Source organism: Phyllostomus discolor, chromosome X (genome assembly GCF_004126475.2).
Source record: "Phyllostomus discolor isolate MPI-MPIP mPhyDis1 chromosome X, mPhyDis1.pri.v3, whole genome shotgun sequence".
NCBI lineage: Eukaryota > Metazoa > Chordata > Mammalia > Chiroptera > Phyllostomidae > Phyllostomus > Phyllostomus discolor.
This window is the reverse complement of record NC_050198.1, coordinates 2,891,222-2,914,611: the sequence shown is the minus strand read 5'-3', so window position 1 is coordinate 2,914,611 and position 23,390 is coordinate 2,891,222. Positions and strand designations below refer to the sequence as shown.

The 23,390-nt window shown below is 44.3% G+C and overlaps 2 protein-coding genes across 3 annotated transcripts in view; both read right to left on the bottom strand.

Moving 5' to 3' along the window:
• RAB9A (RAB9A, member RAS oncogene family) overlaps positions 1-22,926 on the bottom strand; it is a 48,014-nt gene extending 25,088 nt beyond the window's left edge. Inside the window, exons 1-2 of one of the 2 annotated variants that reach the window (XM_036016918.1) lie at positions 22,807-22,926; positions 4,131-4,207 (exon numbers count right to left, since the gene is read on the bottom strand). The gene's annotated coding sequence lies outside the window, so the exon portion shown is untranslated. The remainder of the gene's footprint in view (positions 1-4,130; positions 4,208-22,806) is intronic. The other variant, XM_036016919.1, reaches the window with a different exon arrangement.
• TCEANC (transcription elongation factor A N-terminal and central domain containing) lies at positions 862-22,926 on the bottom strand. Its single transcript, XM_028523239.2, has 3 exons — positions 22,807-22,926; positions 15,488-16,575; positions 862-873 (listed from the first exon to the last, which is right to left on the bottom strand). Exon 2 carries the CDS (start codon positions 16,565-16,567, stop codon positions 15,512-15,514), a length of 1,056 nt encoding a protein of 351 aa, XP_028379040.1. The 5' UTR covers positions 16,568-16,575; positions 22,807-22,926; the 3' UTR covers positions 862-873; positions 15,488-15,511.
• Positions 22,927-23,390: the final 464 nt, after the last annotated feature.

Genomic DNA, 23,390 nt, shown 5'->3' with positions numbered 1-23,390 from the left:
CCATACGATGACTCCATTAGTGCTTAGTTGTCTTTAACTTCATTCAAAACAATTTCGTTAGACTGTATTGTGACACCTGTTATATCAGTGTGCATTTAAAAAATTATCAAAATTGGTGAATTTTTGCGCAGCCATTTTAGTACTGAATATGGAAGAAGATGCACATTTTCAGTGTATTATGCTTTATTTCAAGAGAAGTTAAAATGCAACTGAAACACACACAAAAAGATTTGTGCAGTGTATGGAGAAGGTGCTGTGACTGATAGAATGTGTCTAACAGTGTTTTGCAAAGTTTCTTGGTACTATTGACATTTGGGCCAAACTATTTTCTACTGTGGAGCTGTTTTGTGCATTGGAACATATTTAGCAGCACCCTTGGCCTCTACCCACTAGAAGCCAATAGTGGGAGACAGCCAACACACTCGAAACATCCAAATCAATAAAGTGACTGGTGAAAATGAAAAATGTGTATCTTATTTTACGGAAAAAACTAAACAGACTTTTTGGCCAACCCAATACAAAGGAAAATACAATGAGATCATGCCTTTCTCTGTATTAATCCAAATTCAACTCTCTTCATTTTGGGTTTACCAAAATGCAACTCCCTGGCCTCCAATGCAAGTCATTAGATGAACTTATTATTTTATATATATTTATATGCATTGCTAATTTGTAAGATTAAAAAGATCATCAAAGTGCCCTGGCTGGCATAGCTCAGTGGATTGAGTGCAGGCCTACAAACCATAAGGGTCGCCAGTTCAATTCCCAGTCAGGGCACATGCCTGGGTTGTGAGCCAGGTCCCCAGTAGGAGGCATACAAGAGGCAACCACACATTGGTAGTTCTCTCCCTCTCTTTCTCCCTCCTGTCCCCTCTCGAAAAATACATAGATAAAATCTTTGTTTAAAAAAATCATCAAAGTAACTAAAAGTCTACTAAGTTTTCAGTAACATCATTTATCATGAAAAATAAAATGTTTTTAACTTTAAAAATGAAATCTATAGAAGTTCTGTAATTTTTGAAATGGTACCGTTCAACTTAGGTAGTGCTAATGTCCAAAATTGAGTTTCCAGAATTAATGACACTGGGGTTACTTTTTGTAAACTTCAGAAAAATTCTTAAAAGTATGTGATTATTCAGAATAAAACTGGTGTTTATGTGGGAAAATAGAATAACTCGTTTATTCTCTTCCAGCGTTCACTTCTCTACCTAATTGATTTGACAGTGCAAGAGGAGGCTGAGTCAAAAGATTGTTCCCTGGAGGGCAAGTTTGGGGGATTTTTGTGCTGGAACATGTATGGTGGCGAGCTGACACAAATTAATTTGATGGTCTCATCGCTCTTGCTCCATGAGCATGTTTACTGATGAAAAGCATTTAAGAACTGGCCTAGTTTGACTGCCTTCATGTAATTAGGATTTTCATCTTTATATTCTGTAAACATGCAATGCATCACTCACGGAGGAAAAAGAGGTCAAGGTTGCAAGCACTAATGATTCCTTTCCTCAAATGACACCTACTCATTAGTATACGAGCACTGAGAGTTAATACCCCATTTCCAGCTGCAGTCTGAAAGCAGTCACGGCTGGTGAAGAGTTTTAAGTGGGCCCTAGATTCAGGTATAAGAAATACTGATTATTAAAACAATGACAGGCATACCTCATTTTATTGAGGGCCACTTTCTTGCACTTCACAAATGTGTGTTTTATAAACTGAAGGCAAGACCCTCCACCAGCAAAAAGAATGCTCAGTGGATTGCGATACTCGATCGATTGCGGTGGTCTAGAACTTAACCCCAAATACCTCCATGGTATGCTTCTATACTTTTCACATATGAGGGAAAACACAGAACTCAATGGTAGGCAATGTTACCATTACACAACATCTAAATAATCAAATTGGATTCTTTTCTCAAGCCATTGGCCGAAATAAGAGATCTGTTCTCAATATTGCATAAATGTTCTTGTGCGGCTATACTAAGAAGGGAAAAAAAGCATAGAAAGTAACTCAAATGCCAGTATATTATCTTTTAAGGTAAAGTCAGTGTGAAAATAGATAACCACATAGTGTCTTAGATAAACATTTCAATATATATTGAAAAGTTATATAAGAAATGTTTCCTTCACCAAATTGAGATTTTCTTCCATATACTATTTGGCAACATTCTTAAAAAAAACACACACACACTTTATTATTTTTAAAGAGGAAGAGGGAAGGAGAAAGGGAGGGAGAGAAACATCAGTGTGTGGTTGCCTCTCACATGCCCAGCTCTGGGGACCTGGCCCACAACCCAGGAATGTGCCCTGACTGGGAATGGAACTGGTGACCCTTTGGTTCATAGGCCGGTGCTCAATCCACTCAACCACACCAGCCAGGGCTTAAGTGTGCGTTTTAAAGCGAGAGAACGAGAGGTATGTCTGCTGTGACCCCTCTCTTAAACAAGGGAGGTCCTAGCACAGAGAAGAAAAAACAAGCATGAGGACTACAAAGGGAGAAGCAAAACTATTCAACACAGACAGGATGCTCAGAACATCCAAAGAAACTTAAAGAGTTAATTTAACAAGGAGGCTTGTGGTAGACTGATTGTGTCCTCCACCAAATTCCAATGTTGAAACCTAACACCCAGTGTAATGGTATCAGGAGGTGGGGACTTTTGGAGAGGCACTAGCCCTGTGGGTGGAGCGTTCACGTTGGGTTAGTGTCCTTACCACAGAGCCCCCACAGAGCTCCCTAGTCCCTTGCACCAGCTGAGGACACGGCGAAAAGCTGCTCATTTATGAACCTGGAAGTGGGCTCTCACCAGACCCCGAATCTGCTGGCACCTTGATCTTAGACTTGCAGCAGCCAGAACAGTGAGAAATGAATTTCTGTTGTTCAAAAACCACCCAGATTATGGTGTTTTCTTATAGCAACCCAGATGGACTAAGACAGTGGATCAATTAAAAGTGGTTAACAAAAGTAATTTACAACCAACAGAGGACATATAAATGTAAAAACCAGCAATTTCAATAACAATCTTTAGGAATAAATCTAACAAAAACATGAAAACCTTTGTGGGGAAAACTAGCTATGGTGCCTGAAAGGACCAGAACTGTGCTAATGTAGGTTCTAGCTACATGTACTTACTTAAATTGAAACTTAAATAAGTTAAAATTAAACAGCATTCAGGATTTGATTTCCTTAATCATATTAGCCTTAATTTCCACTGCTCAGTGGACACATGTGGCTACCCCACTGGACAGTGTAGATGGAGAATATTTCCACCATCGCAGAAAATTCTATTGGGCAGCACTGGACTAGCCTATGGCCTTCCTCTCATAAATTTTCCATTACAATGGATCGTTAACGTTGCTTATATTATACCCCCATAAAGGGAAGCATGATTTAGTGAGAAATACACATTAGGAGTTGTAAAGTTTTCTTTTGAGAGTTTTGGGGGTTGTCTTTTGGGGGGGGTTGCTTAACAACTGAACACCCTCTGCCAGAGAGCCAACTATTTTGTGAGTCTTTTCATTAAAAAGCCCCAGAGGCCAGCTATTTTGAAAGTCGCTCTTCCAGAAAGAACCCTGGCAGCAAGGGTATAGGCACGGGACCCAAGACTGGCCAACCACATATTCTTTTTGAAGATCCAAGCCTTGGGCAAGCAACAGAGAGGTGCTGGCACAGCTCAGGATTCCTTCTGGCATGGGCAGTGGTAGCCTGTGGTGTGTAGTGAGCACAGGTGGTCCCAGTGGCGATGATGCCTGTGCCAGGAGTTAGTACCCAGCAGTGATAGCATCTTAATCAGGCCAGTCGTGTCCTGGGTACTCGTTGTTCTCGCTGATGAATCAATCCCACGTTCCAGCCATGCTGAGAGATACCTATTGTCTCGCCTGAGGAATTCCTTTTCTAAGTCAGAAGGAGTTGTCTTTATTTGCAACAGTACAAAGTTACAATGTATCTTATAGATAGATTATCTAGTGCAAGCTTGCTGTGATTCATAATGTGAATGCAGGCAAATGGCATTACGCCTTCTCTTAACACTTCCTATCAGTCAGTTTAGGCTAAGCTATGCTGTGGTTAAAAAAAAAAAAAACACCCCCACCCCCCTCTCCACAATTATGGCTAATAAACAACAAAGATTTATTTCTCACCTTTATGTCCTTTATGGTTCAGCTGTGGTTCCATTCCATGCCATCTGCCCTCTGAACCCAGGCTGATGAACCTTGACCTAATGGATCAAATCCTGTCTTGATATATTGCAGGTCTCGTTGGCTTATAGAAAGAGACCAAAATAATACCCCTGCTGGCTCTTAAAGCTTCCACCCAAAAGTGACACCGATCACATCCACCCATATGTCATTGGTCAAAACAAGTCCCACACTGAGACGTACAATCCAAAAGGGGGGGGGGAAGAGCGCTGCAAATCACGTGGCCAATCTGATCTGAGTGCTGTGGTCCCACTGGAAGGATCATCAAATATTTGATCGATAATACACTAACACAGCTCTTATGACTCAGGGCTTTGCTTTATCAATATGGTAAGTTTCCAATTCCTATCATGAATTCAATAAATTTATTTGGAATAAATTCTTTTTTTCTAGACACTGGGCTTGAAACATTAATAAAAGTAACAGTGATTCAGTTTATTAAAGTTAGATGCAGTGCTTCCAAAGTGTGGGGTGAAATAATGCAGAACAGAAACACGTATAAACTCATATGGAAATTCCACTCCCACTTGGAGTAAAAATTGACTTTACAAAACTGCATTAAGCATCTGCCAAACCCAGAGTTAACCTGGGAGCTTTGAGGATTACAAACATAACTTGATGGACAATGAAAAGGGAAAAAAAAACATGTACACAAATAATATAAAGCAGTGATAAAATAGAGGAGATAGAATACCAAAAAATCATCACATGAGCTAAATGTGAAATCCCCCAGCCTTATGAGGTAATGGAATTATGTGAGGAAGGGACTACTTTACAAAAAGCCATACGATCAAAGGCACCATCATCTTATGCCACAGGGAACCGATTCTACTTGTTGCTAAGAATTCTGAGCTTGATTCCTCATTAAACACAATGAGTGTAAGTCCTTACTAAAGTAAGTAGTTGTGGTGATAAAATTAGACTGAACTCAGCTTTGCCAGCTAAATTAGGAAATGAGGAAAAATATCTGCATTTCCTTCTTCTTCAAGAAAAAGAAATCATATGACCTTTATTTTGTGGATAAGAGTTGAATTTTTCTGCGTTCAATGTGTCAAGTTTTGCATGCGGTTAACCAAAAATAATTACTGACACAAAAGTTTGAAGAAGTGTAATTGTGACAGGTGTAAATGTTACATTACTTATGTAAATTCCGTTAAAGCTGCACTTTAAATAAAGGTCATTACAGTTCCTTTGGTTAGCAAAATATGGTTTAGTTCTTACGTTTAAAAAAAAAAAAAAAAAAAAAAAAAAAAACCCCACGTGAAAGAAGCCTGAAATAAAAGGCTACGTATTGTATGATTCCATTTGTATGAAACGTCCAGGACAGGCCAATCCAGAGACAGAAAACAGATACATGGCTGCCATAGCTACGGGGGAGCTGGGGATGGGGAGTGACTGCTAATGGCGACTGGTTTTTTTTCTGGGATGATGAAAAGTGTTCTGAAATTCCTTAATGGTAATGGTTACACAACTTTGTAAATATACTCAAAACCACTGAATTGTAACAAAAATAAATGCATGCACATGAGCTTTAAAAAACTTGTGAGTTGCAAACAGTGTTTACATGTATGATTGGGGGGGGGTTATTTTCAAAGAGGCACTTTTGAATCCCCGACATACAGGCAAGTACAGTCTGTAATGCAGATAATTAAGTCAACAACAACGAAATCACCAAACAACTCTTTCAACTATATTACTTATTAAATACTTGCAATGAACAAATGGATTTTTATTATTGACCCCCTTCCTATTCCTTGTTTGTTTCTGGTGAAAATACTATTGAATACTAAAATGGAAAGCAATGAAGAGAAAGAGAAAGTCCCTAAGACAAAATAGAGTTCGAGCATATACGAGGGGGACCCAATAAAAATTGCAATTGTCTTCTGGAGGGCAGGCCCCTTGTTGTACAGGCTTCCACAGCTATGTGACAGTTCTGGGAACCCATCTGTTACCAGGGTACCAGCTGGCGTTGTTGTGAGAGGCTGTGTTCAGCTTCCGTGAATTTTTGTTTTGGAGACTCTTCCAACATGTTTGCCCATTTCATGATGGGTGACTTACAAGCGCCCTGCCCACACCGCACTGAGTGTTCAGCAGTTTTTGACCAAAACCAGCATGGTCCCCTCCCTATTCACCGGATCACACCCTTAGCAACTTGTTTTTTGTTTCCCCGGATGATAAAAGTCCTCAAAGGGGAATATTTAGCTGATGTAAAAGAGGTGAAACAGAAAACAGCTCTAAAAGGAATCAAAATCAACAAGTCCAAAACTTGTTGTGAGCAGTGGAAAGACATCTCAATAGGTGTATTGTAGCAAATGGAGAGTACTTGGAAAGTGACTGAAGTTTAAACATGAAAGAATACACCATTTTTTATAAATTCTGGGTTTTGGGGGGGTCTTCCATTGTATGACCTAAGATTTCATATTGTATCTGCTACTCACTCAAAGATACTGCATGGGAAAGCTCAAAAATATTCTGGGAAAAACACGGCTTCTCTTGCGCAATTCCCCATTCTTTCCACTCACATTGTTTTGCCTGTTGTAAACTACAATCGCTCCCTCTAAACGTGCTTTTAACCCTTTGTATAAATGCACATATCCATTGTCATATTTCCGGCTTTTCTGTTTTCCTTAAGTGCATGAATTCAAGAAACAGACAGTAAACAATATAAATAAGTAACGTATTGCATTAAATGGTGAAGAAGCTTTATTTAAAAAATCAGAAAGGGGCCCTAGCTCAGTGGACTGAGCACAGGCTGTGAACCAAAGCAGCGCAGGTTCGATTCCCAGTCAGGGTACATGCCTGGGTTGCAGGCCACAACCCCCAGCAACTGCACATTGATGTCTCTCTTTCTCCCCTCCTGCCCCGTTCCCTCTGTAAAAATAAATAAATAAAATCTTAAAAAAAAAATCAGAAAGGATACTGAGGGATGTATTAAACAGTCAGGGAATGCCTCACTGCCCAAGATGACATGTGAGCTAGGGCTTGACACGGGTTAAGTCAAGTCATTGGGAAACTGGGATGAGGGCATTCCAGACAGAAGCAACAGCCAGTGCAAAGGTCCTGTGGCAGGTGTACACCTGGCACAGTCAAGGACCAGCAAGGAGGCCAGAGACCTACTGCAAGCCACGTGAAAAAAAAAGGGGGTTTTCAAGAAGGAAGCAAGAGTGTAAATGCTGCTGATAGGCTTCATGGCTGAGAACTGTCCCTTGGATTTACGAGCGTGGAGGGTAGAGATGATGGTTGTGACCGAGACCAGTGGAGAGAGCAGTGGTAGCCAGAACTCGGAACATGCGGAGGATTCACTTGAGGGCTTTGTGACAAGGCAGATTCAGATTCCATAGGCCTGGATGGGGCCCCGGTTCTGTGTTGGGTCCCCAGTGATGCTGATCCTCTATGAGGTGTGAGCCTGGGGGGCTGCAGGCCTAAGCGCCTCCTGCCTCAGCTAGAAACCCTCAGGCTCAGGGTGTGGCATGCACTGAGGATCCTAGGCTGAATGAAGCCATACTCCTGAATACACTCGTGGCCTGATACCTCAGCTGTGAGTGGGGTAGTCCTGCGATTTTGGTTGGGAGCCGGTGTGTCTGCAGACGAGACTGGCTGGTGGCTGGTGAGGACCACTAGTGCAGTTAGTTACCAGCCCACCTTCCCCAGCAATCCCTACAAGGCACACGGCAGGACAGATGCTGATCGGGAACGTTGGCTCCTATGCATCCTGCCTGGCCTGCTTTCTTCCCAGCTTGCCCAGGGCCCAGCCCCACTGGGGCCTACAGCACTTCATAAGTAAGGTCTGCCTCCTTCCAGCCCTCACTACACAAGTGGGAACTTCTCCCTTTACCCCTCCGTTGCAGCATTTCAGCCATTTGCTACCTCGATTCCTCCTCGGGTGGACAGAGGCTGGGGGCAACGCAAGCCTGGATTCTTCCTACCTACCTGCCGCTGTTCCCACTCCCAGATGGATGGACAGTTTGCTGGCTGTTAACAGGAGTAGGGAGTGGTGAGGGAGGGTTCTCCTTTTACTCCTCACTGCTACTAGCTGTTGTCCAGTGATGTCGTCCTTCCCCCTCCCCCAGGTTCAGAGGGCATCAGGGTAGGCTCAGGAAGGGCTCAGATGCCTGGGCCTGTCCACCCACTCCACCTAATCGCCCTTGCTGATTGCACCAGCCTCCCACCCCCACACTGGCAGGATACCATCCACCACCCTGTGGGGAGGGACAGCATCCCCGGGCCGGTGCCAATAACTCTGCAGAGCCCACCACCCCTTCCCCTATAGTATGCCAGCTCCTTCAGGATCAGTCAGGGGCCAGCACTGGAACCGCTGGGCAGGGACAAAGGAGAGAACCACCATAGAAGGAACACTTAAACTGGGGCAGTTTGTAACTAGTCTAGGCCATGATGGTGTTGGGGCAGAGTCTGATTCCTACACAGAAATGACTTAAAAAAAAATCCTTACTGCGCAAGCGTTGCGCTTCAAGACTATGGGAAATGGTGTAGGGGGCATGTCCCCCAATCTAGCAAGGCTGTTGTGTTATTTCTTCAGTTTCAATAAAATTATGTGTAGACCCTGCACAAATATTATAATTAATAACTACATATGCTGCTAGGTGAATACTAGAAATATCAGGGGAGCCCTTTGTAAAGTATATGACTGTCTAACCACTATGCCGTATACCTGAAACGAATACAAAATAATATTAATGTTAACTATAATTGAAAAAATAAAAATAAATAAAAGTAGCTGGTGGGGAGCTCTCTCTGTGTATATATACATTTTAAAACTGAGTATGTATTTCAAAAGTAATAAGAGCCCCTGGCTGGTGTGGCTCAGTGGATTGAGTGCCGGCCTGTGAACAGAAGAGTTGCCAGTTCAATTCCCAGTCAGGGCACATGCCTGGGTTACAGGCCAGGTCCCTGGTAGGGAGCACACAAGAAGCAACCACACACTGATGTTTCTCTCCCTCTCTTTCTCCCTCCCTTCCCCTCTCTAAAAATACATAAGTAAAACCTTTAAAACAAGTAAGAAGAAAATTTTGAATGACCAATATTTTAATTTGCTTATTCATTAGAGCAGTAAACTTTCCATGGCTGTTTTATAGTTTTTAACAGTATGGGTCATCACTAGAAAAAGATTAATGGCTACTTGGAACCCACTCCTATGTGTACCTTGTTTCTATTTGAAAAGAAAGCAAGAATATGTTCAACAAATCAATTTTAATTCTTCCCTTTTTACTGTCCTGCAGGACACTTGCAATAATTTAACAAAGGACGCAAAACAGCTTGGCTATTTTGTCATAATAGTGACCTGTGTTACATATTTTTCCAGGGAGTACAGATAGAGAATGAAGATATCAAGGTCACTATATTATATAGGAAATGCTATTTGAAATGGTATTTAGAAGCCTATAGGGTTCAAGTTCATAAAAATATAAACAAACACATAGATGCCCCTTCAAACGCTTCATGTTCTTACTTTAAAATATAAGTGTTTAAAAAATCATGTCCTTTTCAGGAAATCAGATCAAACCACACAGGTGCCGCAAGAAGGTTCGGGAAGGTTCCCCTATGTCAAGAAAGCTGGCGACCCATGCCAGGCATTTTGGGCTGAGCTCTCCATCAGAGGCAGGAATACACCGCCAAGGTGAAGTATATACACCACGTGCTGCTGTCATTGGAAAAACAAACCCATAATTTTTAAGCAACGGTTTAACCTTGTATGGAATGAACAGGAAGCCTGGCCTTTTCTGGAAGCAAACTGATAAGACAACCCCACCTGTTTTATGAGATATCCTGGCTTTGTCTCTGTGGACCCTTGGGCACGTAACAACCTCTCTCAACAATCGCTCTCAAAAATGCTGGCAAGGTGGGTTGTAAAGATTCAATGAGATGCTGTATGTAAAGGGCCAGGAATCCAGCAAATGTGGTGATGGAACATCCTTTGCCCTTCCCCCACCCGGCTAACTTTAAGATCTGCCTTAAGGGTCACAGACTCTGTGAAGCCCTCCCTGATGCGTCCAGGGCCCTGCACCCCGACCTCTTCAGCCTCTTGAAATGCAAAATGACTGCTGGCTACTCGGCATTGGCACTCCCCTGCATGTGTGGGTCCCAGGGATGGTGTCTCGGTGATGTGTTTGCCCCCAGCACATGGCGAAGCACAAAGCAATGTGCCATCGTTACCACTCAGCCTTTCTGATAACACACAGTGACATCTCTGGAAGCCTAGTTTGAAACAGTACTGCAAATGAGATTATAAGAAATTGTTACGGGTTCTGCCTTCAGATTCTAGTCCCTTACGAAAGCCAGAGTGGTGCCTTCTATATTCTAGGCCCTTACAGTAAATACCTCTGAGACAGGAAAGTATTTGAGTCGATCGCTTTGCATTTACTGGTAAGTTATAAATAACAAAGCAATCTGACCCAAAAGATGAAGGCCCGGCCCTTGCAAAGGCAATGGAGCCCTGCCAGCCGCAGGCTTCCTGACTGGTCCTTGGAAATGGAAATAGGGAATGAAAGGAGCCTCTGATCACGGGAAAGGCTGGGAAGGAGACAGAGCTGCGATTGTACCGACTTTTGATCTAAAAGAAGTGACACGGACAAAAGGAGAGTGATGTGGGCAAACCCATGAAGAGAGCCTTTCTGCATTCAGGTATTAACAGCTGATGTTTGTGCCCCATGCAGAGCGCTTCCCGTCACCACGGCAACCAGGATCCAGGGGATACTTGCATTTGTGCAGTGTATCTGTGCTGTTTATTTTTTATGATGGGCCACAGGTAGGGAATTGGGGGTTGGTAGTATTTTACGAAACACCCATGTACAATATTGCCAATGTAGGGAGGGGAAAATCGTTTTTCTTCTACCCACATCTATATCCTTGGCTGAGGCTCTGTAACGTAAGGAAAATTAACAAGAAGAAAGCACATGCATTTATTTAATGTAAGTCTTCTGTGACATGGGAGCCTTCATAGGGAAGTAAGTATCCAAAGAAACGGTTAAACCCAAGGGGTTTGATACTGGGTTGGATAGAGGGTGGAAAACCATAGGAAAATGTAACAGGACAAAGGAAATGAGCCAAGAGTAGTAAACTGGGGGAAACCTAGTGGGACCTGTTTGTTCCCATTCCTCTCAGCCTAGCTCCATCTGTAGACACAAGAATGGTCTCTCCCTTGGCTGTGGGGAGGGCACCCCTCACTTGAAAGGTCCTATGACCTGCTTCAGGGGAGATGGGGGAGATCAGAGAGTCCTCCCTGCACCCACCATTTCTCAATCCCTTCAGCTTAAAATATCCTATACATCAAGGCACCGTGTTTTGGGGTAGCATGTCCTGAAACCCACCATCAAGGACTTTGTCAATCCTAAGGACAGAGGGAGAGCTGTCATTGTGCACTCGTGTTTGAAACCAGGGCCATGAAATCTGGGTCATTGCTATGGCCACTTAACGGGTGTCCTTGCTTCTGTCCCCGCCGAACTTAACATGGCAGCCAGAGGGACCCTCCTTAAAGGTCATTCAAATCTTATCATTACTGACTCCCTAGCTTCCACGGCTTCTTATCAGGCTTGGAAAAACTCCTAAAGTCCTTATCGTGACTGCCAGGACCTTCATGAACCCAGTGACTCTTTGACTTCACCTCCTACCCCTTGCGACTCCGCCTCAGCCCCCGTGGGCCCCCGTCTATGGGAGACACCCTCAGTCTCGGGGCCTTTTCCAGTAAAAGTGATTTTAAATTAAATGAAGGATCCTTACCCCACAAGCAATTATTTAAAAAAAAAAAAAACAACCACACCCTTTATTTTTAGGGAATAAGAAATAGGATGTGAAAGAATAATACTCTATGCCTAGAAAATGTAATGCTATCTCATTGGTTAAAAAAAGAAAACGCAAAACCCAGACCACTATTTTCCTAACTCGAGTTGCAAAAGTCACTAATGAAGTTAATACAGAAATGAGAAAAACCACTGAGATTTTTACATCTTGCTTGGAGTGTAAAGGGATTTCCATTTCAGGTGCTTTTGTTTAAAATTCAGTTTGTAAAATTCCAGTGTAAACAAAAACTACCCGCCCCAAAAAACCCCAAACATCAAACACACACCAAAAAAACCCCTAATCCAGAGCAAACACTGACATGAACTAATCACACTTGGTTTTCACACAGTGTGCTCGTTTGTGCCCACTGAATGGTTTTTTAGATCATTCCAAGTCACGTGAAACCACACTTCGAGAAACTTGAAGTTTTAGGCGACTTTGCAAGTTTCTCTTCAAAAGACTAACATATCGCATCTGAATAAGCAGCCTTAGGAAGTAGCAGGGAGAAAAGAGATGTAAATAGAATTCAACTTGATGGCCTCAAGCTGATTTCTTCAAAACCATTAGAACACAAGAAGGTATTTTCGTTTTTGAGCCCCTTTGGGGGATTCTGTCAACGAGGTAGGTAAACTGTGCATGCTCGTAGGCTTTCAGGGTTCATTTTCAGGCAGAGCATGTTAGAAAAGTTAGGAGAAAAGAACTCGTGAAAATGTGTAGGTTGTCTAGGTTCACAGATAACTCAGAAGCAAACTTGTTAAAGCTATTGCAATTAACATTCCCTGAATTTTTAAAAGAGAAAAAAATCAGCTGTAATCACATAGAAGGCTGGTTGTGTTGAAACGACGATACTGACTGCTTCAACACTGTAAGGCCTCAAAGAAGTCATTTCCTATTCAATTCATTTATTAGAGGAATGTTGGCAGAATCAAAGGCTGAAGCAATGAACTTCCTCTGACAGTTTAATCCCTGTCTTTACATAAGCAGAATTGGAACTTCAGGCCCCGAGGGGTTCAGAGGATGCCACTGCAAGATGAGGATCATTCTGAGCTGAAAGCAAATGAGAAAAAGCAGATATAGGATGGACTCCATGTCCGCCCAGAAAGCAGAGCATCAATTCCCCTCATGAATGTTGTACCGGGGGGGGGGGGGGGGGGGGGGGGGGGCAATCACCTTATTGCCAGAGAGGAGCCGGCACTGTGGAGAGACCATACAAACAAACCTGACTATATACCTTATCATCTTCCATGGGGTCCCTCATGTATCTACTTCCCCAGCTTGCTGCCCCTGGAAGCCTAAAGCCCCTTGGCTTTGTCTTGTTACTTCTCTACAAATGTATTGTTCTTTGGGGGTTTTTTAAAGATTGTATTTATTTATTTTTAGAGAGAGGGGAAAGAAGGGAGAAAGAGAGGGAGAGAAACATCGATGTGTGGTGGCCTCTCTCGCACCCCCCACTAGGGACCTGGCCAGCAACCCAGGCGTGTGCCCTGACTGGGAATCCAACTGGTGACCCTTTGGCTCACAGGCCTGAGCTCAATCCACTGAGCAACACCAGCCTGGGGCTGTTTTTGTGAAGACACCAACTTCTGACCGCGCCTTTGCCTTATCCATCACTGAGTTTGTCCTCCGTGTATAATAAACTGGTTTTCTCTTGCTAACCTGTTTTTCGTCAGTCTGATTTGCAGCCTCCCAGCTGCACAGCCTAGGGGGGGGTCTGTCCTCCCCTACAGCCCTCCCACACACGCCCTGGAGAACATGAAGACTCCCTAACACCAGAAACAAAATGTCACAGTTGGAGAGTTGATACGCCTTGGAGAACTTTGCAAAGGAAAAAAAAAATACGTGACTCCTTCCACTCATCTTAAGGAGTCAAAACAAAATACTGTAGGATTAGTTATAGGGTAACTTTTGTGGCTTAAGGAGACCTTTAAAGTTAGAAAAGAGGGGGAAATTACAAAGCTCTGGTTACTCAATGTTAGAGCCTGAAGGCACTATTCGTCATGTTCTGAGTCTCCAGGAACACATTGCTCAGAGGTCAATTTGGGGGCAGTCACCGACAGTGAGTTCAGACACAGAAAATCTGGGAGTAGTTCGAGTTGGGCTGTCTATGGCTGTGCAGTCTGGGCAAGTCATGGCACCTCGGGGGACCTGTGTCATCATCGGTCAAGTTGACAGAATAACAGTCTTTTCTCGGAGCTGTGAAGAGAACCATGCGAGAGAGCCTAGGGATGAGCAGTGCTCAACTCTGGCGGCATGTTAAAATAAGGTGAGGAATTACAAAAGAAATGTCGACCCCTGGGGTGCAGCCCAGAAATTCAGATGTCATTGTGCAAGCGTGGGCCCTCCACCTCGCTGGGGTTTCAAACCTCCCCCAAGTGATTCTAATATGCAGCCCAGATAGTAGCACTTCTCAAACTATCGGACCGGATTGCATGGGGATCCCGCCACGATGCAGATGCAGATTCAGTAGCGTGGGGCCTGAGAGCCTGCATTTCTAACAGACTCCGAGGTTACACTGAGCTGCTCTCAGCCCCTCTGAGGATCACAAAGTACTAAGAGGCCACACAGCACAATGCAGTCATCCACTCTCCATCCAAACCATCCACTTTGTGACAGTGGTGTGAACTTCAGAAAACGACTTTCTTTCCTTTTTTTTTTTTTTGAAAGCTTTTCATGTATTTATTTTTAGAGAGAGGGGAAGGAGGGAGAAAGACAGGGAGAGAAACATCCATGTGTGGTTGCCTCTCGCACGCCCCCCCTCCACTGGGGAGCTGGCCTGAAATCCAGGCATGTGCCCTGACTGGGAATTGAACAGCGACCCTTTGGTTCTTGGTCTGGTGTTCAATCCACTAAGCCACACCAGCCAGGGCTCTTTCCTTCTTCTTAGGGTTGTTTCGAGAACAGTGTGTGTAAGATTTTAAAAACAAGCATAAAAGGAAGACACAAATAAAAGGCATCACTCCCGTCACCTGTTGTGTGTTCCATTCAATACACGAGAGGAATGAGCATCGGAGACTTTCAGGGGTTCAAAGGTGTTATTTTATTGGCTGAGTTTAACCTGCACAGGGGCAAACTCTCAAATGGGGCATGCAAGCACCCAAGCAGCCTAGCTGGAGAGTCGCGCCCGGCGCTTACAACTACGTTCTTATATAGGGGCAGGCAAGCAAGCGGTTTACAGAAGCAGACGTGGCAGTTAGCAATTCGCTTACAGAGACCGCACGCGGGAATTTCAAACCAAGCATTCTTGCATAGGGCGGGAAGGCAGGATGTTTGCTCATTAACTCAGTCATCTCCTGGCTCTAGCTTGCTAGGTCCTTATTTCCTCATTAAAAACTACAAAGCACTGCTTATCTAGCCCACTCAGGGGATGGAACATCTGCCGGGCATATAAACAAAGCAGAGCATTTGATTGCATCCTGCAATGTGTCTCCCTTATCGATTCCTTTTAGCTACAATGTGGTCTCTGTTTACCAAGGTCCCATTTAACTCCTCATTTCCTTGTTCCCAACATTGTGGAGAACATTTATTTACCATTACAAGCACACCCAGTTGCTGTGGTACCACTGCTCCCCGCACTCATTACAGATCACATAGGTCATCATTTCTTCATCTGGGTTTGATTTGCGCACCCAGCTTGGAAGGAAAAGTGTTCCTCTGGCGATGACAGTGACTTTGCAATTGAACTTCTCACAGCGTCGGCATTTTATTTTCTGCGTCTGTGTGCCCTCCGCCCCTTGTGGAAGGCAGTGCTCCTGTATGCCAGACTCTGTATAGGAGGCTCTCAACTGTTTCAGCTCCTCGCTGGCCATTTCCATCGCGGTCATTTCGGCAAATTCTCTCGGCGACATGGTCCCAGAGAGCAAGTTTTGTTGCAAGTGAGAATTCTGGGGGTTCTTCAGATTGGCAACTTTGCTTCGGATACAAGTTTTATATTTTTTGAGATTCGTGGAATAGAGGGTAAACACGTGCTCTTCTATCTCCCTTGCAAAGTTCTGCCACATTTCGGCTTTGGGCTGATCCGTGGAAGAACCGGTCAGAGCTTCATAAAGAAGCTCTGTGCATTTAGTTCTCACGGCCGTGACAGGATCCGGCGACTCATTTGCTCTCTTGTCGGTGGGTTTCGGGCCCTCACCCCTGTGACGCTCTTCCTCGGGTTCTCTTCGACTAGGGTTGTTTTCAGGCACCATCATTGCAGCGGCTTTTGCCCTAACGTCTTGGGACAACAGCAGAGAATCAGAACTGGAACGGCCCAATGTCTCATCTTGACTTGAGTCACAAGAAAGTCCTGAGGTTTTGTTATTTCCCCCTACAGGGGAGAGTTTGGGGTCCCTGGGTTTGACGTGAGGATCCTCATAAAGAGCTCTCCATTTGGACAGCAAACACTTGGCTTTCTTTCTCAAAGCCACCGAGGGGCAGTTCTTGAGGACTCTGTACACGGCCCTGACCACATCTGTCTGCTGGAGATGCTCCTTAGTCACACGCAGGGCTCCCAGCTCAGTCAGGTGGTCACCAAGGTCCTCAAAGTTCCTTTCAGATATCAGCTGCTCAATGAGGGAAGCTCTGGCCACTATCTGGGTCTTGGCAGACATTTTCACAGCTGCAAAGAAAAAAAGAGTTTTCCAGTTTCTTGGGCTTGCGTTTGCCAGGCACAGCTTCCTGATAGTGGCACAGCACTTTCTGCCACTCGGCGCTTTCTAAAGGAGTTACATAATAAAAATGGGTGTGACGCGTTAGAAAGCGGGATCTGCAATCTGGCGTGGTTTACTTTCCAAAGTTTGATTCTCCGTCATTTTTTAAACATGACACTGCAGACGGCTTCTGCAGGAACCGCTTCTAAGGGAGGCTTGCTGGAAAATCTGCTATAACTTTTGCCACCTCCAATTCTACAATCAATGAGCTTCCGGGATCAAGACGGGTCAGTTCCCTTGCAGGTATGGAACTTAGTGGTCACGTCGGGGATGAAATCATGCCAGTGTCAACATTGCAGGGTACAGCTGAGTGAGGCTGGACGACTCCCCCCAACCCATACTCAGCTACATACCAGAACTCCTGACTGATTTTATCATCTTTACCTGGTACTTTCATGAATAGGAAAGAATGAGAAACGGGGGAAAGGGGACGCTGTTGAGATGTCCCAAGGAATGTAAAGAAGTCTGAGCTAGCACAGGTTGGGAGGCAGTTGGAGCCAGGTCTGATGGGCCCCAAAGCGTTCCACAGGCCCCACTGTGCTTGCATCTGAGTCTTCCGGACAATGGGGTGAAGGTTCAGACTAAGCAATCCGGAGGACTTAGGACTTAGGACTAACTGGTCACTAGGCCATAGTTCAGTGCTGTCAACTTTTTTCTTTTTTTTTAACTTTTAGGCATAAAGAGTTGCTCGATGACTAGGTCTGTGTGCATCTCATCCTGGGCAGGCAAATGTTTACTTTATCTAACCTGTCCATTTCTCTCTCCGCGTACTTAATGTACAGAACCTTGCCTACGTGACGCCTGTGGACCTGTATCCGCCCATCTGGGCTACATGTGAACACGAGCATCTTGATGGCAGGGACCCTGACTTTTAAAAAGTTCACGGACTCCCATTTTACAGCACTTGATGTTAAATACCCATCACTGAAGATCCACAGGCTAACAACACTAAGGCGATTACAGAGGGAATGAATGCAGTCTTTCTAGAAACTATCTGCCAAGTGCTGTAAAATGTAACATCCTTTTGGTTAGCAAATCTACTACTGTAAACTTACTGTCTGGAAATGAGAGATGCGGGGGCTGTATATATAAGCATAACCTTCAAACTGAGAACACACTAGAAGGTCCCAAATGGTTCAACTTCCACATGAACGGTCACAGAAACACCATTCACACCACACAAAAAGCAGAAACAACCCAAATGTCCATCAACGGATAAATACATGAAATGTAGTATATGTGTACAATACAATGTTATTCGGCGATATAAACAAATGAAATTCTGATACATACTACAACATGGATGAGCCTCCAAAACACTACGGTAAGTCAAAGGCACAGAAGACCACATAGTATATGATTTCATTTTACGAAATGTCCAGAACAGGCAAATCCATAGAGACACAAAGTAAATTAGTGGTTGCTGCGACTGGCTGGCGCGGGGGGGGGGGGGGGGGGGGGGGCCGCAGGGAGGGGATGAGTGGGGAGAAGGAGAAGGGAGTGGCTCTTAATGCGTGCAGAGTTTTTCCTGGGGGAGGTGAAAAACCTTCTCCAAAGTGGACTGAGGTGACGAGTTGTGACGAGTTGTGCAACTGGTCATGTACTGAAACCCACACATACCATTACAATTAACCATCTTAACCCTTTCTCAAGTATACAGTTCAGGAATGTTAAGTGCATTCAGTGTCGTGCAACCAACCTCCAGAACTCTCATCGTGTACGCTAACGCGCATGCTTTAAATAGGGGAGCGTATGGCATAGAGATTATATCTGAATAAAACTGATAGGCACAAACAACATATAGAGTCTGAACCAAATTTTACTTAAAAATCACATGTGAAAGGCCAAAATTAGGTACTCAAAATTGTAGACTGGCATTTTCTGAATGGTAAGATTCACGTGATTTTTGCTTGTTCTCTTACCCTTTTCTGTATTTTCTATGGTGAGCATGTTATTATTTTCATCATCAGAAAAGTTATTCGTGGCCCTGGCTAGCGTAGCTCAGTGGATTGAGCGTGGGCTGCAAACCAAAGTGTCGCAGGTTCGATTCCCAGCCAGGGTACATGCCTGGGTTGCAGGCTATGACCCCCAGCAACCACACATTGATGTTTCTCTCTCTCTCTCTCTCTCTCTCTCTATCTATCTATCTCCCTTCCTTCTCTCTAAAATAAATAAATAAAAACTTAAAAAAATAGTTTTATAAAAAAAAGAAAAGTTATTCGTCTAATATAACTTCATGACAAACTCTATAGACACTAAACATAGGTGCCTGTTGAAAACATGGCGACGTAAGTGGATCAATCAGCCCTCCCTCTGGGATCAGAACACTGGAAAGGTGCTCCATCACCTGGGGCTTTGCATTCAGATTAGCATTCACAATAACCTCTGAAAGCTATCGCTGGCACTGAAACAGCTGACTCTCCCCCCCCCAAACTTTACCACCAAATATAAGCATTAAGTACCCCTGGCCACAGCGGTGAGGTTCCTCCTGGTGTTACCCTGTAGGTCAGCTCAAGAGTGACCAAGATTCTGAGTCTTGCATTTTGTAAAGATTTTATTTAGTTGTTTATTTTTAGAGAAGGGAAGGGAAGGGAGAAAGAGAGGGAGAGATACATTCATGTGTGGCTGCCTCTCGCACGCCCCCTACTGAGGACCTGGCCTGCAACCCAGGCATGTGCCCCAGACTGGGAATTGAACCCCATAACCTTTTGGTCCACAGTCCGGTGGTCAATCCACTGAGCCACACCCAGCTAGGGCTGAGTCTTGCATTTTTTAACCACCAGAGGAAGCTGGAATGTAGACAACCTGGGCAGCCTGTTATTTATTTATTTTTATTTGTATTTATTTATTTTTTTAGTCATTTAAGAGTCACTGAATGGACCAACGTGCCACCAATTCAGGATCCTAGGTGAGTGGATATTTTTCTAATGATCAAGACTCAGTATTTCAAGATCATTGTTTTTCCTTGTTGGGAATTCCACCTCTAAAGGCTGAAGACAGTAGATGAGGTCTTCTCAAAAACCAAAGGCTCAGTAAACAAACAACAGGCAAGATAGCACAGAAAAATAAAAAAAAATATATACACACCCTCAATTGCTGCATATTTGCTTGAAAATTATCCTGAGATTAGCCTGAGATCTCGGGGTCTGCAGGAAGTCAAGGAAGCATGTGATGATGATGAGGTTCTCAGACCCTCCCCCACTTGCTGGAAGGTTTCCTAACAAAGAAGAAACATTCATCCCGCCTGCATTCTATATTCATTCTATATGCATTAACACCAACGAAATCAGGATTGACGTTTGCTGGATGTCAGCAAGCTGGTTAATAAGAGACAGGTCTAGAGTGCCCACAAGGGGGTTAGGCAATATTTAACTTGGGTTAGGATTTCTCAACGAAGGGTCAGAGCGTCCAGGAAATCTTGAAGGGGAACCTAACTGTAGTTTCAGGGCATCAGTGGCCTGAGAGCAGCAATCTGGCGTCCCGACAAAACTTGTTCCTTACTCACGGCCATCTATACGCGTTATGCATTCACACGTAAGCACTTCGCTCTTCACTCCGTACGTTCCTTATTTACCTTTCCTCCGTATTTATCCATTTTCAATGTTTAATTGTGGCCAACTACACACACCACAAAATTTACGATCTTAACCCTTTAGAAGTGTACAGAAGTATTAAGTACATTCGGTGCGATGCAACCAACCTCCACAACTCTCTTCTGGAGCGTACAAAGGCTGTTTTGACAGACAAGCTTTGTACGCATTAAACACTAGCTCCCCAGTCCCTACCCCACCCCACCTGCAGCCATGAGCAACCACCATTCTACTTTCCATCTCTATGAATTTGACCACATTAGATACTTCGCACAAGGGGCATCATATCGTATTCCTTTATCTTTTTATGCTTGGCTTATTTCGCTTAGCATAATATCGTCAAGTTTCTTTCAAGAACTTTTTTTTCTTTATTTGTGTTAACATTTAAAAAACCTGTATGGCGTGACAGTACCTACTTAACGAAAGATAAGGTTTCTTTCCACTTCCGAGTGTATGATTTTTGTTATAGTTCAGGCCCTGAACAGAGCTCAAGCTGGCTTACTTTAACAGGATGAGGTTATGTTTGTTCTGAGGTGTGTGTAGTCTAATGTTTGTTAACTTTGTGGTCCTTAATCTTTTGTTATTGAAGTGTTGAGGTAAATAACTTTTATCCCCTACGGTCTACTTTTTTTTTAAAGATTTTATTTATTTATTAGAGAGGGAAGGGAGGGAGAAAGAGAGAGAGAGAGAAACATCAATGTGCGGTTGCTGGGGGTCATGGCCTGCAACCCAGGCACGTGCCCTGACTGGGAATCGAACCTGCGACACTTTAGTTCACAGCCCACGCTCAATCCACTGAGCTATGCCAGCCAAGGCTATGGTCTACTTTTTAAAGCTTCCATCCCCTGTAGTTACCAACTGCATGTACAGTCTCTAGAAGTCAGTGTGCCAAGCTAAACCAGCTTGACGGGAGTAACTACACACAGCGCTTGTTTCCAAAGACAAGGACTGTTTGGAGTAGCAAAACTGTGAGCCAACCCAGGGCATGTTGTACAACTGTTCCAAAAGTAGCTCCAAGTTTTGTGAATGGACATGCAGTGTGCAAGCCACATTCTGCTTTAAAAGGTTGTGATGAATACAGACGAATTAAACAGAAAAAGAAAAAAAAAACATCGTCACATTTCATCCATGTTGTAGCAAGTGTCAGGATTTCCTTCCTTTTTGAGGCTGAATAATGTTCCACTGAATAAAGAGCCCACATTTTGCGTATCTATTCACCTGTTAGCGGACGCTTGGGTTGCTTCCACCTTTTGGCTGTTGTGAATAATGCTGCTGTGAGCACGGGGGTACAAATACCTCTTCAAGGCCCTGCTTTCAATTCTGGGGTATATACCCAGAAGTGGGATTGCTGGGTCATGTGGTCACACAAGTTTTAACTTTAAAAGGGCCTGCCACGCTGTTTTCCATTGTCCTCCATATTTTTAAGAGCATTTAAATCCTGTGAAACTTTCTACTCTCCCATGGGACAATTTTGTGAATATAAAGAACTATTGCCCTAGGAAGGGATAATGTAGAAGCACTAGGACACAAAGTTTTGGGAACTGCGATAAACAGACAAAAGCAGCTGTGTATCCGCTTTAGCATTCCACATAGCTCATTCGATAGATATGTATTATGTACTAGTGCATGATAGATGCTGAGCCTAAAGAGATACTCTCTGCCTTGAAGGAGCTGCCAAGCCAGTAGAAGGAAGGAACACAGGCAAGAAAGGGGCCAATTACAGTCCATAAGGACAAGACATCGTCCACTCGGGGACACAGGTGGGAGGAACACTGAAACCACATCCGGGCTTGCTGGCATCCGGCCAGCTCCAACTGCTTCCTCGCCGTCTTCCCTGCACTTTGTTAGACGGCCCATTCTCTAGCACAGATCTCAGCCAGAGAGTCCCTCCTTTTCCCACTGAGGGCCCTCCAGGGCTTCCCCTCTGCTCTCAGGATGGAGCCAAGGTCCCTGGCCAGCTATTAAACCACCCTCTTCTGGCCTCCTCTGTGCCCTGACTGAACTACCTACGGGCACTGCCCACTCCACAGCTCGGGGGCCTTTGCTCCAGTAGCTCCCTGAGCCTGGCTCATCTCGCACCATGAGTGGTTCTCCATCCTCGCGCTAAATCCAAACCACCTGGGGAAATTAAGCAGCAAAAAAAACCAAACAAACAAACAAACAATACCAGTCCCTTGTTTGATAGAATGACACCAGAATGAATTAAGAGTCTCTGAAGGTAGGTCTGGGTATTGTTTCAGCTTGCCAGGTGATTCCGATTTAAACCAGAGCTGCCACCACTGCACAGGCACAAGTCCCTTCCGGCAGCAAAACTGTCCCAGGTATACGCTGCTATCAGCCCAAAGACAGCTCCCGTCCTGCTCCTGGGCTGAACACACAGAACCTCCCGACCGCGGTTTTGCTAGATGAGCCCCCAGTGAATCAGGAAAGAGTAAAAACATCTGCCATGCACAACCACGCTGAGACCCTTCCCTACAAATTACAGGTGGTGACTGCCATGCGGTAAGTGTCAGGATGCACCCAATTCCCCATATTCATTCCCTCACTTACCTCTTAACGGCAGAAGGCAATGCACATTTATGGAGCAACTCACGTGCCGTACACACTCATGGCACCTCAGTCCTCACAAGAACCGAGACAGGCTTATCTCCATCTTACAGAGGAGGAAACCTGTCAAAAACATCACATATTTGCACATTGCTTTTTCATGGTACATATCACATTCATTTTTTTATTGCCTGTCTTCCCCCTCAAGACCATCAGAATGACGTTTGTCTCCTTCACTGCTACACACCTGGCAAACACCTGGCCAGTGCTATTACTCAACAAATATTCTTTAAAGATCTTTTATTTATTATTTTTTTAAAGAGAGGAAGGGAGGGAGAAAGAGAGGGAGAGAATGTGTGGTTGCCTCTTGCATGCCCCCCAACTGGGGACCTGGTCTGCAACCCTAGGATGTGCCTTGACTGGGAATCGAACCAGCAACCCTTTGGTTTGCACGCCGGCACTCAATCCACTGAGCCACCCCAGCCAGGGCTCAACAAAAGTCTTTTGTTAAATGAGTGAAGAGGTGAAGGGCATCCAGGATGCTCTCTCCTGTGTGCTTGTGAGCTGCATTCTTTTCACTACAGATC

Excerpts from the sequence above, each read along its gene's own strand:
- TCEANC (XM_028523239.2), bottom strand. The coding sequence starts at position 16,567 with ATGTCTGCCAAGACCCAGATAGTGGCCAGAGCTTCCCTCATTGAGCAG.